The sequence below is a fragment of the Cariama cristata genome, unplaced genomic scaffold, assembly GCF_000690535.1.
Source record: "Cariama cristata isolate BGI_N322 unplaced genomic scaffold, ASM69053v1 scaffold20729, whole genome shotgun sequence".
Lineage (NCBI taxonomy): Eukaryota > Metazoa > Chordata > Aves > Cariamiformes > Cariamidae > Cariama > Cariama cristata.
The window spans coordinates 100,263-115,305 of NW_009636642.1; the positions used below are offsets into that span (position 1 = coordinate 100,263).

Sequence of the window (15,043 nt, forward strand, 5' to 3'; positions counted from 1 at the left end):
GGCAAAGAATATTAAGAGCATGTGGAAGGCAAGCAGAAAGTGTACTTTGATGCAACATACTTCTTCATACTAATAAAAAAGCCAAAATCAAGGGATTTTTAATAATTTTTATTGACAGTTTTACAAAATAATCCTTACTAAACAATATCTTGAGCAGCACTCAAGACACCTCTTCATCTGCTTCTTGGTTTTGTATGATACGCAAAGATAGAAATTGCATTAAGTTCTTTGCATGTTCACTGTAATACAAGAACCTGTTGCTTATCCTCCAGAATTTCTTCCTCATCATCCACCTGGCTTTCATCCCAGCCCCTTAAAAGAAACATACCACAGTGATTTTCAGCAACTCAAATTCCTCAAGCTACTCTGCTTTAAGCCTTAGTGACAGATGTTCACGTATGTAGAACTAAAAGGCATGAAAATAGCTTTTGCTCTACATTTTGCAAGTATACATACAATACAAGCTACTATATCCATTTTTTCCCCTCCGGTATTGTTTCGTACCTTTTCACCTCTGAAACAAGTAGGAAGTTAATAACGTCACTATTCTGCCTTAACAGAGAAATCCCACATCCTAGAACAGGTAAGCTAGGAAAGTGGGTCTCATTTACAAATACTGTTTAGTTTTCTACTGACCTGCAATTTCAATAATCTAAACATTTTAAAAACCAAACAAACAAAAAAACCACAACCCAAACAGCCATAAACCTCCGAATCAGCTATATTCACATAGCACATAGCTAACCTCATAGTGTCTCACTGACCCTTACTAGTTATGAGATCATAGTAAGAAACCAATGACAGACAGAACTTTGGGGAACTTCCTTGTTTCCAGTCATCTCCTTAGTCTCCAAGGCAATGCAGCAGATATATCATAGACTATGGCGAGTTAAATGTCATTGGCTCACCTGCTCACATCTGCTCTTTTTAAAGCTACCTTACAACCAAAGTACTTAGAAGATTTGAAGTAGATATACTTTATAAATCTCAGTGCTGTATATTAACAAAAACTAATGCATTAAAAAAACATAATCCCAAAATTTATAGTTTGGAGTCTCAACAACAAAATATACCACTTAATCTGAGTTGCCTGAGAGTACTCTCTTAGAATACCAAGATACTAAATAAGTCATGCTGATATTTGTAATCAGCATGTAAACTACAAGCAGAAAGCCAAGGCTGTTTTTTTTCAGTTCTGGCAAGATGTTTGGCATATTGAGCATTTTACAATACCATAAAAACATATTCAGCAAGTTTAACTTACCTGACTGTATCAACTCTACTGTGGTCTTTTAGCTTCAGGTTTTTATGCAAGTCTGTAGTATTCCTACATATCTTCTCTGAATGTCTGCTGGAGTGGATTACATCTTCAGAAGCTAAGCTGTAATGTTTTTGAGGACCTGAAATATTTTAAGTCATTTCAGGAACAGATATAAATAAAAATAAGCAATATCTACACTATCGATTTCAAAGAATTTCACAGTATCAACAAAAACCTGCCACTAAAAGACTCAAAACCACTCTAGCTGATGAAGGATATCATTACAAGCCCTCAAATAAATTGTGACTTCTTATTATGTGGTTCCTGTATCATTCAAAGTAACAGAGAGGGTTTGCTTCTAAGATGTTTATGGCAGTACAATATGAAACCTTATATATAGGGCCCACTAATACCTATGTGACCTCAAAATACAGTAGCAAATGTAGAACTCAGGTAGCTGACTAATGGTAGCACGTTTCCAAAACAGAGTAACAGGATATATCCCACATCCACCAACACAATAAGATGATCAACTGGGGTCATAGTCTATGCTGCTTATAGAACACAGATGCAAGTATGTTACTATTTTCCCAGCTAGCATTAAGTCTCTGCTATGAACTTACAAATGAAAAGTATTCCAAGAAAGTGGAACAAAAAGGGAGAGAAAGAACAGGACAGTTCAACAGTAACTTCTCTCCCTATTCTCTGAACATATTCAGCATGGATGTTGATTCTTCAAGCATTAAGAGAAACTCTTCCAAAAACACATTGCTTCTGATCAGTACGTATCAAAAAAGGAAGAAGAGCTGTCCTGAAACGTGGTATTTGGAAGCCCCAGAAGAGCTGTGTGAAAAAACACAGCAAAACCTAAGGTAAAAACATTTTAAAAGATAAAACACTCTGGAATGCAGGCTACTTTTGTTTACTGAAGACGCACCATAGCCAGGACCTGCCAATATAAAAGCACCATAGCAACTGAGAAGGGAGGGACCACATTACAGCCTAAGAGATGCAGTCTACCAAGGCTGCTTATGGTACAAAGTGTCTTAGACACTTGACTTATCTCCTCATTGAGACAGAACAGACGCATCATTTTTTTTTCCTGTATTCGAAGGACAAAACCAGAACTCACTCATTCTGTTCAACCATAATCAACTGAACTTGCCTGCCTGCCACCTCCCCTACCCCGAAAAACAAGCAGATGCCTTTAAAAAGACAGAGGAAAGGGGGCTGAGTCAAACCTAAAATGAGAGATAATACCACGTCTATTGTGCCTTATTAGTGGCAGGTCTCGTCAGGATAGATTTATAAAATGTCCTGTCTATCTCTTCCCCTTCTTGCTACCCTTGCGTCAAATCACATCTAGCTTCTAACAACACCTTGGGTGTTCATTACTAAACATCCAAGGAAAGGATATCTATTAAAAATAAATTTATGATCTGAAATATTGGCTGTGTGTTTGTTGGACAATTTCCAGTCAGTTTAGAGTGTAGCATATTTGCTGACCAAGGTCTTCTAGAATCATTCCCTGAAATAACAGAAAAGGTCACAACTTCTAATAATTCAAGATTTCACACAAAGAGAATTTTATCTTAGCTCACTAATGACATTAACTGCTGTTAAAATTATGAATTTATCAATGATTATTAATTCTGCTTAAGACAATTAATAAGTGGTAATAAAGAGTTTACAATTATATTGGGAAGTAGCACCTCATACTTCAGGGTTGTCTTTCAGAAAAATATTTACTTTAAATATGATGTACAATGGCACAAATTTTGGGGGAGAGGAAGAGACTGAAAATGTGTGTAGGAAGCTTAAAACTTTGGTTCTGTCTTTTTTCAATTTAAACTAACATGAATAAAATAAAGACACTTTCAAATATTTTTCTGGGATTCAAAATTGACAGTTTCATTTTCTGCACATAGCATTTTTAAAATTAAAATGCCAAACTGGTTGCTTAAGATGAGAGAAATAATGTAAGCTATATTCCCTGAGATGGAGACAGTTGAAATTGAGAAAAGTAACTAAAAAGTGCAGTTGCCATTATGTATTACTTGTTTCCTTGTTTTTTATAGTTCATGTAAAAAGACTTATTTCAGTAGCATGAAGAAATCATATTACATCAAAACCTTATTGTACTAGATGCTGCAAAACACACAGTAACTCATAATCTCATTCTAGACAGTTTATTATCTAAATATTCAAGCTAAGAGGGGAGTAATGGGGTAGAGGCAGGAGTAGAAACTAAGCACAATAAAAAGAACTATTAGCAACAGCTGCAAAGACATAATTTTTAACTCCAAAGCCTATTCTTATGAAAACAATGCCCTGTGTATAAGCCATTATACTCAAAATACAAATACATAAATGAAGATGTAAAAATGACCCAAATTCAACAGAATCATCACAGACAGTGCTTCTGCTTTTTACATAAGAAAAATTAACCTGTTAAATTAGGACCTCAAAGCTGTTGCTATCCTTACCTGGGTATGACCTCCATGCTCCCATTGGGGAAGAAATTCTATTTTGAGTCTCCAAATCACTTGAAGGTCTATTCAACTGACTTTCTAAGACACCTTGAACTACAGAGTCATCTGCATATTCACTTAAGCTCCTTTCAGTAACCCACTTTCCATCTCCTGAAATTAAAAGGTATTAGAGAAAATTATTTGCAGGTTTCATGTTAATATGCATTTACTGTTACTATATTTGCTGCATTTAATGTGTGTCATTTAAAGAAGTAATGCAATAAATTTTCTACATACAATGTAAAAAAAGTCATATATAACACACTAACAATCTTAAATTCAAGCGATATACTTGATGATATCAATATTCACGTTCACCTATCATTTCACATGTTGTCTCATATACACCATTAAAAGCATTTTTTGTGATGTATATTATGCACAAAGAAAGGCAGAAATTCCTAGTGGAACCAAATTCTCAGGGGATATAAAGAAGCATGTAAGTCTATGGCACTATATTGATGTAATTTACCTCAAGGTAGTAATTTTATCCTTCCATAGCATCATTTTTGAGTGTTGGCATGACTGCTGCCCCGAAGTGACATGTAAAAGTAAGCTAGATCCAAGTTACAGGAAGAGAATGACATCTTACAGCAACAGTGAGAAATACGTGTATTGTTTGAGGATTTTATCCATATGCCATTACCTGGAAATGGGATACTACTCTCCATAGGGCTAGAGTCAGCACACAGTGAAGAACGTGCTTCAAGCGTTGCTTGTTGAAGGTTTGCACCTACAACAAAGAAACCTTCAAGTCCCCAGTACTGTGTAGAAACAGATTTCTGTCTTTTGGCTACATCCTGTAACTTGAATAAAACACAAAGATATTAGAAACAGGAAAAGAAATAGGAAAGTTTGTAAGTTGCCCTTGCAAGTTTATATTAATAAAATGCTCATTTCATAAAACTTGGAATGATTCTAATAGCCTGGTGTAATAGATACTCATAAGGATGATGGTTTTGCATGATATATGCTTTAAAATCCTATAAACTTCAACTGCTAATGTTGTCAGAGTTTGAGTCTATTCTTCCACTATGGACATGAAAAGCACTGTTTCTTTGTTTGTTTTCACTTACCTTTGTGTACATCAACTAAACTAATACTGGTTAACAATGACTCCAAATCTAATGTCCCAACCTCCTCCATGATTTTTTGCTTTCAATTTTATCTCCAGTAAAAGAACACATTCAAGTGTTCAAACTATTCAAAGTTTAGGTTAAATATCTACAATTATTGTCATTCAGTCGAGAGGTGACGTGTCCTTGGTACTAACATGGGAAGAGCTGCCTTCTCCCCCAACACACTTTTTTTTTTTTGTCTGAGACTAGCCTGCTCTTTCTTTTCCTTTGTTTGAACATCAACAGAACACTGACAATACAAAGTGTAAAGCATAGAGGCCTTCAACCCCTACATATGAAATATGGTAGGCAGTGACAATCCTCTGATTAAAACTATACTCTCAATTGCTTTGGAGTGGGATTTCTGGAGGAGAATGTGGAAAAGCGGTAGAGTATTCCATGGTAACCATACAACTATCACTCACTCTCAGCTGATTCAGGAACAATGTATGTTGCCTCATGCTAAACTGGGTAAGTAGATTAAGCATAGTTTATCTATTTAGCAATCAAAGATATAATATTTTACCACTGAAGGCTTCATAATTACAGGCAAAACCAAACTCTGACTATTACAGACACTGTCCAGTTGTTGTGGATCTTTATTGGTTTTCAGCAGTTGTGTCTCATGGAGATATTTGTTGCTCATTAGTTCAGTACGGTTAGAGATCTTCTCAGGTAGTTTACAGGAGCTAAGGGATCTTCTCATAGTCTTTAGTTTAAAATTCTCCTTTTGCACTGCATTTCTTTCAAGATGACTGCAGACAACCATTTTTTCTACAAGAGTACAACAAAATGACGAAAATAGGAATTTTTTTTTAATGGAAATGAATATGAATTATAACCTGCAAGTCTACTATATTTTCTTCATGAACTTAAAATATGAAACTGCCATTGAAATTACCCTTAAGCCATAAAATTACAAGTAAGAAAAGTTAATTTTCTGCCTGATATCCAGAGATGCCAACATACACATACTAGACCTACCAGGTGGTAGTAGTACCAGTTCTGTATCTAACGCATATGTTCTTGTACAACATGGTCTATAAAAACATTAGATCTTGATAATAATCTCAACATGTTTCCAACTACTACTTCATGCTAATGTAATTTTTTTACATTTAGAAGGCTATCATCTAATCAGAGCCAGCGTAAGAACAGCAATAGTAGCAATTTGATAAAATTTCTTTAAAAGTAGTATAATGGTTTCAAATACCTACTACTAGGCTGGGAATGATTCTGCAAGCTGTTTTTCTTTGTTTATATAAGATGTAACCATTTTATTTTTTATCCTATGTGCAAAGAGGCACATAAATTACATCTCACTAGTCAGCTCTTGTTTGTTTTTTCACATTTGAAGACCTAAATAAGCAGTTTCTTGAACTAAGCACAAAGAGAACAAGTGCTCAGTCCTAAAGTGCTGGAGCAATTGTTTGGAACTTGCAAGAATAAGAATTACCCTTAAATTCTAACTTATTTCTTAATATTACAAAAATGACAATATATTTTACATAGTTTTAGGACACAGAGTAAGATCTTTGGGACCCCTTAAGAGTGCCACAAAATAAAGCTGCAAAACTCATGGTGATTTCACTGACATGCAACAGGCACTGGAATACTTCTACAGAAACGATGACCTTTCATGTCGAACAGGTAATCATTTATACAGTTTCTCAACCTATCTATATAAAAGCATTTTCCTACATAAAAAGGATGTGTCATACATTGAATCTAACACAGTACAGATAAACTTCATCTGCTTTATAATGCGTTTGTTTTCAGTATACAACTCATATTGGGGCAGTCTCTCTCTCAAATACGAGCTCACAGCTGCGAGATTACTGTCAGAGTAGATGCATATCATTTCAAAATAGCTTGCACAGTCGATCAAATTGTGGTCAAGAGACCTGCATAGCACAGGGAATGGCACATAATTTAATGATTTTTTAATTATTTTTTTTGGAAAACCATCAAAGTTGAATACCACATCCTATATGAGAATGATAAAACTGTATACACTTATAGAATCATAGAAAGGTTTGCGTCGGAAGGGACCTTAAAGATCATCTAGTTCCAGCCCCCTTGCCATGGGCAGGGACACCTTCCACCAGACCAGGTTGCTCAAAGGTCCATCCAACCCGGCCTTGAACACTTCCAGGGATGGGGCATCCACAGCTTCTCTGGGCAACCTGTGCCACTGCCTCACCACCCTCATGAGGAAGAATTTCTTCCTAATATCTCATCTAAATCTTCCCTCTTCCAGTTTAAAGCCATCGTCCCTTGTCCTATCAGTACACGTCCTTGTAAAAAGTCCTTCCTTATGTATACTGTATAAAAAAAGCTTTCAAAATTTACCTTGAGAAATTTCTTCAGAAGAAATAGGATTTCTGTCAAGAGGAAAAGGCAAAGAATATTGAATGTCAGCTGTGGAAGTTAAATAACATGATTTTCTCTGTCATGAGAGAGGCATGACTTTCTTATGCCTACAGTTTCTCTTGGCAAATGGTCTAGTACTGTGTTGTTCAGATCTGCAACTGCAAAGCTTTGAAACAGAGGAAGGAGGAAAGACCAGGAGAATACAATATAACAAAACAGATCACATCTAATCATAAATAAATGTTGGGAAATCAGAATAATGGTACATGTATCATTAATTCTTAGGACTCTTAGTTTTGCCTGGAATTACAAGATTAGTCGAGTGAGTGTATCTTAAAAGTACACCACACTGACCAATTAGACTTGTATGTATGTTAGTCCCTGCTCCTGCTGAGGTAAGGACGTACAAAAGAGAAATTCTACCTGTGATTCAGGACATAAACTCATAAAGAAATGTATCTTACATGCTTTAACATTGGAGTGATTAAGCAAACAAAATAATGACATTTCAAAGTGATGCCTCTCTAGTTACAGGCACTTAATGTACCTTGGTGGCTCACTGACAAAGTCGAAGACACAAACTTACTATTCACTAACTTCAACAGGAAACGTGTTGTATGCCCGTTAACTGCCAAACTGCTCTTAGACTGTCTTACAAACTAGTCATCAAATCATTAGGTCATTCAAATGAAAACTTACAAGGACAAAAACCAGCAATCACAGACAGGATCTTGGAAGAAAGGTAAAGGAAGGGAAAGCAGTAACTAAGTGTCATGATATTGGCACAGTCTATGTCTTGCGCCAAGGATAAGAAGGCAGATATCTTAACTGCCTTAAAACAATTTACAGTTTACAGTCACAGATTCCCCCCTTTCATTTGAAGTATGACTGCAAATGAAAGCACCAGTTTCTTAGGAATGTAATTAAATCAGACTACTCCCTTTTCTCTTCCAAATAATCTCTGCATTTCTGATACCTTCCACGCTGCTTGAGTGGTTCAGTTCTCCATTGCTTATTCATTCCCATAGCCCCAGCTTCCATCGTCAAATTGTCAGATGATTCTTCCAAGTCCTTGCCATAAGACTAAAAACAAAACCAAAAACATATACAGCAATAGATTAAAATTCAAAGAAATATTAACTCAAGTGATTAAAAGCCTTCAGATTTCATTTTTGTGTAATTTCTATATAGTAAGGGTCCCTGGACACAGCAGGAAAAAATTACAGGTAACCTTTGGAAAGATAAATTTTCCACATTTGTAAGACATAAATAATGCACCATTTTTTTTTTAATTAGAAGTTATTTAACTGTTGCTACTGTAAATATTTAACAGATCAACATTTAAACAAATCACTTAAGATTACTGTGAAGATTCATGAAGCCCATTATTACATACTTACGTCATCAAGGAACTCAATTTTCAAAGAGGGCTCCGCACTTTCAGAAATAGTGTTGGGTACTTCCTCTCTAAAAACAGATGGCCAACATCTCTTCACCTCTTCAACTATGAAATATAATTAATTTGATGCATTTCATTTTTTCCTGTTCAAGATACACTTATAAAAATGAAAACTTTTTATTTATTATGAAGTACCATAAATTCCTCCTTTCATTATTGTTACTTTCTTTAAGCAGAAAATGCTTAAGTATGTAACTGTTCAGCAATCACAGCGACAAAAAAAAATCCCAAGAAACAATATTCAATAAACAGAAATCTATTACACCTGTTAAGTCATCGTCGTCATCATCATCATCGTCTCCTCCTCCCCTTCCTCCAATCATAGCCTCATGTACACTCAGTGTTTGCACAGGCCTTAAATCTTTAGTGCAATTACCAGAAATTTGATCAACAGGTGTTCTAAAAAAGGAAAAGAAATCAATCTGAAAAATTAATCCTTTTTTTAATCTATAATATCACAGTCGTTAAAAAACAAACAAAGCACCACACTACTTACTGCAGCAGTATTAACCGCTGCTGAAAAGCAGCAACTCTTCCTGATTTCATTGAGATGACCTCGCACCTCAGGGACTAACAAAACCATTCTGTAATGTTTACAAAAGTGTCCTAAAGATTGTACTTCCTTTTCTCCATAAAACTCCTGTAGCAAATGTCCCAAAATCAAGCAACAAGTATCATTACCAGTGCTCAAATTCTACAATAAACTGATAGCAAAGAGATTCCCTCCAAATACACTCTCTGCAGTAATTCTGAAATATTAAGTCATTAAGTCTGGTTATAATGGTTACTATACTACAATAAAGCACCCTGTATACAGTCATCTTAACTCTTGATAATATATCTAATATTTTAGAAGTTTCAATGAAATTTTTGTTAACACTGTTAAGTATTTCTGACTTCTTTCATTAGTACCAGCAACTTCAACAATACCTTCTGTATTTCTTAAGCAAGAGTTTCTCCATGTAGCTCAGGCCATCCTTCTTGAACTCAATTTGGATAGGTTCCTTCATAACAGTAAGATTGGTCTGTACCTCACAAATTCCCACAGATTCTATTAGAATTGTTTTAAAAAAAAATTATACAGCTATTCAGATTTATAAACTTGCTATTTAACTACATTATTTTTGAATGAATGTCACATTAGTAGTCTATGACTAGCTAGGTCTTTGCATAATTCCAAAATATAAACGGCCAGCAGTATTATATTTACACAACACAGTCAGTAGTGGGGGTAATTAGTAAAAACTCATTTATTACAGCTGCTCACATAAAGGAGGAGTACCACATTGGAGGGGGGGGGATGGGGGAAATCTGTGACTCCACAGATGAAAATCCCACCATATCACAGGAAAGAAAAAAAAAAAAGAAGAAGAAGAAATCAGTGTAATACTTTTTGTACAAAATACACAAAGAACGAACACCATCCACAGACTAGAGGAAAGAGATTAGCTTGCACAAATCTAATCACACAAGAGGGATTTTTTTTTCATTTTTTTCCATGCACTTCAACTGATTGCATCTTTTCACTTGGACAAAGAAATAATAAAAGTCTGTGAAAGGCAAGCAGAAAATGTACTTTGATACAACATACAAAATCCTGAGCCATGCACATTCCTTGTCTCAGTTAAAAGCTGTGACATTATGCTTGAGCATTACAGCCCACATTAAATTCTCACATGAGAAACAATGTCATAGAAAAGCACAGGGACAGAAGCTAAACAACCTGGCCAACACCTTGGTTCATTACAAGAATTGGGATAAACACTAATCTGCACATTATTAAAAATAAACTTCAGAGATTGTTAATTTATAAAGGAACACAGAGAGAAAACTTAAGAAGAAACATTTACTATTCTACCAGAACATCTACTTTCACTAATCAAAAATCTGCTAACTCACCAAAATGGCTCCTAATGTTTTTGAAACGCAATTAAAACAGAAAAAAGTCATACCTGATAGGACCTCACTGGCACGCAGTTGTTCTCTGTGATCACGATTACCTTTTCTCCATTGAAGCAAAGCTTCCTGAAAAGACTTTGCAGATTCCTCCTCATTAAATGTACCATTTAGTAATAAACCTTTGTCCTGATTTTCAAGGCCCATGCAGGCTGATTCTGAGGACAGCTCCTAAATCAGTTCCACAACATAATTAATACAGCACTTCTGATGATAATCCTCTCCGCAGTTACTCACAACCACAACAATATTTTCAGTATCAGCTATGGAAATGTAGCACCCTGTTTTCTGGGCTTAGTCTAGCTACCCTGGTAATCAAGATCACTCAGTTTTTATGTGGTCTTGCTCACAACTAAATTGCAATGTTCTATCAAGAACAAAATAATAAAACCAAAAAAGCTTGTATAAGCACACACACAAACCACATTTAACTTAAATGCTTTTAGTAGGCAGAAAGCAGTAGTCATGGATACGCCACATCCTATGTACAGGATGGATATTATGTCGACAGACAGGAACAGGGGTCAATGGGCTGTGCAAGTCTGATAGCCTGATCCCTACTCGGCACACACTGTGGAAAAACCTAAGGTCACTCTACCTAAGATGTCTTAAGCAATAGAAAGAATTTATTGTTTTCCAAACTGTACACTACCTCTGCACTCCTTACTGACACTAGCAGAGATGAAAACTTTGATGTGGCCCAATGCTTGCTACTTACTTTCTTCTGCTCACGACTAATTTTCAATTCATTCAGATTCACTTCCTTGATGAAGTGATCAATGACTTCCAATTTTCCAACATGTATATCGGCTTCTGTCTGTTAATGAAACATTATGAAAGCGTTGATTTATTATAATCATTCCACCAAACAGCATATTAAAAGCTGGTAGGTAACCACATATTGAAGAGTGATGATGACATAAGCACAAAATAATTTCAATAATCAATAGTGTGCAAATGTGTGAGCAAAAATTCAATAACCTGAATATTCCGTTAGGTACTACACAGAACAGACTAAGGGAAGCATTTTATGCAGCATATAGCATTTAAACAAATTTATTTATTACTTTATTAATGAAGTTCTGCTTACTGAAGCTTTTCAGTAGACAGAAGCACATCCGTAGAGCTCAACAACAAGAAAATGTTCATTTAAGGGACTAACTGGAATACCAGTTCACACATTAAAAAAAATAGTCCAGGGAAGTCCAAACTATAGAGAACTGGATGAGTTTGACTGAAAATAGCTACAGAAGGAGAATGACAGTTTTACTTACACGGGGACTTTACTGAATTGTAACCTTCACTAGAACAATGAAAATTACTGTGGAAATGCAATATGAAGGTTTTGATTACTAACTCTTAAATGATTATCAAGCAAAACCAAAAAATACTTCACGTTCATGCTTTCCTTATGCCCCCTCCCTACGCACAGAGAAAGACCAACAGGAAAGATCCTTTAAAGATCCTTTGTCTATAAAATCCTCAAGTAAGGCACATATTCTTACCACAAAAGCACAAGAGCAGTAAAGGTACAGGCAGAAAATGTAATCAGAAAGAGTCAAAGATGTCAAACAGCCATTCCAAACCTCGAATTTACTCACATCTCCTCCTTTCCACCTACTCTACACTATAATCGACCCAGTGACTTTGCAGTTGCTGGTTGCACATTAAATGGTACTTGTGACATGCCAGTGAGTATGCAGGGAGACTAAACTCTTCAAACAGCAGTTACTCTTTTCCTTTTGCAGTCTTCCTCTGATTCTTACACTACAATGCAGGATGAATAAGGTTTAAAGTTTACCATATGAACATGTGTGCTTTCTCTTTTTCTAATGGTCCATAATCATCCACAATTGACAGCAATTCTTTTTTCCCTCAACATCACCAACATGTTGCTAACACACATGGAGATCACAGAAGGATATACTTAAAGAGGGGAATGTCTCTCTGTAATTGCCCTTCTCCTTGGCTCATTCTGTTTCCTATGGCACATACATTCAAAAGTACGTAACTAAAGATTGTGTTGATTTCTTTTTCACCACATGAAGAAAATAATCTTAACATTACAGTAGAAGTCACAGTACTTTGAAGGAAATAATTTTATTGACATAGCTTAATACATCTGCTCTCTTTGAGCAAGTATAGTTGCATTATGTATGGTTCTTTTTGGTACTCTGGCACACAGTATATAACAGCAGATTAACATTTGAAAGGCTCACCTTGTTTATACAAATAACACAACAACATGAACATCTTTATTGAGATTTTGCTCAATTGCTTCAAAATACTTCAGCAAGAACTACAAAACACCTTGTTGTGTTATTTGTATAAACAACATGAACATCTTTATTGAGATTTTGCTCAATTGCTTCAAAATACTTCAGCAAGAACTACAAAACTGCTTTTAGAGAATACCTGCAAAGCTTATTTGTTCTGGCCTCATGTAAAACTTCCCAGCAGTTGAACTCAGACACTAATTTTCTTCTACTTCAATGCCTAACCAATTTTAGTTGGTTAGGCATCAAAAACATGTACTCCCAAAGCAGCAGTCAGAAAGGGGACAGGAAAGAGTCCAAGGCAGAAAATACGTGACCCATCAAGAAAGTTGGACAGCACTTCTCTGATTCTCACAACTAGAGTGATTGCCTTGAAATTTTCTATTGCGTAACTTCTCCAAAACCAACCTTTCCTCCTCACTCACAGCTAAAACTCTAGATCAAGAATTACATAACCTCACTTGGACTGTAATATCCTTTCCACCCTTTGAAAAAATGGAATTACAGCTACTGTTTTCTATTCCAAATGCACAAGAAACCTTTTGCATCTCCCTACTTCCTGCACCCTTCTCATAGCTCCCTCTATTAATAGAGGCAGTTTCTAATTAGTTTCAGAGTAGGACTGGAGAAAAGTGGGAAGATGACAAGAGGAGAGGGAGTCACGACAGCTAAGGTGGTTCTCCTGACACAGATGATCACAGCACTCAATGATTCTGTGTTTAAATCCTTGTATTCTGCCACTGAACTGCTATGTGACCTTTAATCCCCACAAATAAACTTCCAACATCTCAATACAGTTTGTTTACCACTAAAAATGAGATAAGTGGCTTATCCCTTTTTTAAAAAAAAAGGTCTAAAAGAGAACGCATTACAAATGTCAAGATTTATCATTGTTATCTTACTACTGCTACCACCTAGTTTTCAGTTCTAGGTTTAAAAGATCTGCTAGAGTCTATTAAAAAAAGAAATCCTAACCAGTCTGCATTTAGGTGTGTGGTGAAATATTTTTATATCCGTGCAAAACAGCTCACGGAAAAACTTTTATATCTACTGCATAACTCAGGATAGCACATCATCCCAAAAAGATTAATCATCCCTGGCTTTTCATTACTTACAGAACAGTGTATTGTTCCATAACTGCCTTAAATTCTTACCTGAAGTTTTTCCACCAAATTATGTAGTCTTTCTAGTAGCATACTATAAGCAAGGATCATTTTGACAAGGTTATATTTATCAGACCAATAGCTTCAACAATTTACTGCATTACTAAAGGGATTATATTTCTGGGAAGGAAGAATGAGATCATCAAATAAATTTTATCAGGATAACAGAATGACATATCCAGTAACATCACTGAAAAGTAAAATTTGCCTTCATGAAAATCTCATACAGTAGAACTGAAATAGTTAAATCGACTTACACTCAGTCAAGACCCTGTCTACATTCTCTGTATTTATGTTAGCTTGCATTCTCACTATAAACTAACTTTGAGACTTTGTAATCATAACAATGAACCGAAACACTTTTTCCTAAAAAGTTCCTGACATGGCTTCTCTGATTCATTAAGTCCAGCTATAAAACAGTCATCATTAACACAGGAATGAAAAAAAAACAAACCCCACACACAAACACAAGCATAATAACACATATTTGAAAAGGTATTTCTCTCTGTAATTGCCCTCCTCCTTGGCTCAATCTGTTTCCTATGGCGCATGCGTTCAAAAGCACATAACTAAAGATTGTGTTGATTTCTTTTTCACCACATGAAGAAAATAATCTTAACATTACAGGCACAAGAAAAGATAGCATTATTTTTTTCTGTTTTTACTAAAACAGCTATGCTACTTGCATCTATGAAAACTTTTTTTTTTTAACTGAAAAACTTTCTATTGAATAAGAAAGTGACATGTGATAGTGTGAAAGTAATCCCTTTGTAACCCAGCAGTGTTAAAACAACGCCTTGTTAGCCACCAGCGTCGCCCTAACCTGAGAAGTGCTACTCACGATATACGAGACTTTCTGGGACCAAGAAGGAAGTACTCAGAAGCACAGCTTCACCTGAAGGGGCT

At 35.6% G+C, this 15,043-nt stretch overlaps 1 protein-coding gene across 1 annotated transcript; it reads right to left on the reverse strand.

Annotated features, from left to right (window-relative positions):
- Positions 1 to 236: 236 nt before the first annotated feature.
- On the reverse strand, positions 237 to 14,188 carry ZBBX (zinc finger, B-box domain containing). Its single transcript, XM_009707999.1, is given in 15 exon segments — positions 237 to 312; positions 1,265 to 1,400; positions 2,730 to 2,789; positions 3,748 to 3,903; positions 4,439 to 4,598; positions 5,437 to 5,684; positions 7,263 to 7,353; positions 7,356 to 7,449; positions 8,260 to 8,366; positions 8,684 to 8,787; positions 9,008 to 9,141; positions 9,673 to 9,793; positions 10,695 to 10,869; positions 11,351 to 11,515; positions 14,129 to 14,188. Coding segments are annotated over 15 exon segments (1,887 nt in total).
- Between the last annotated feature and the right edge of the window lie 855 nt (positions 14,189 to 15,043).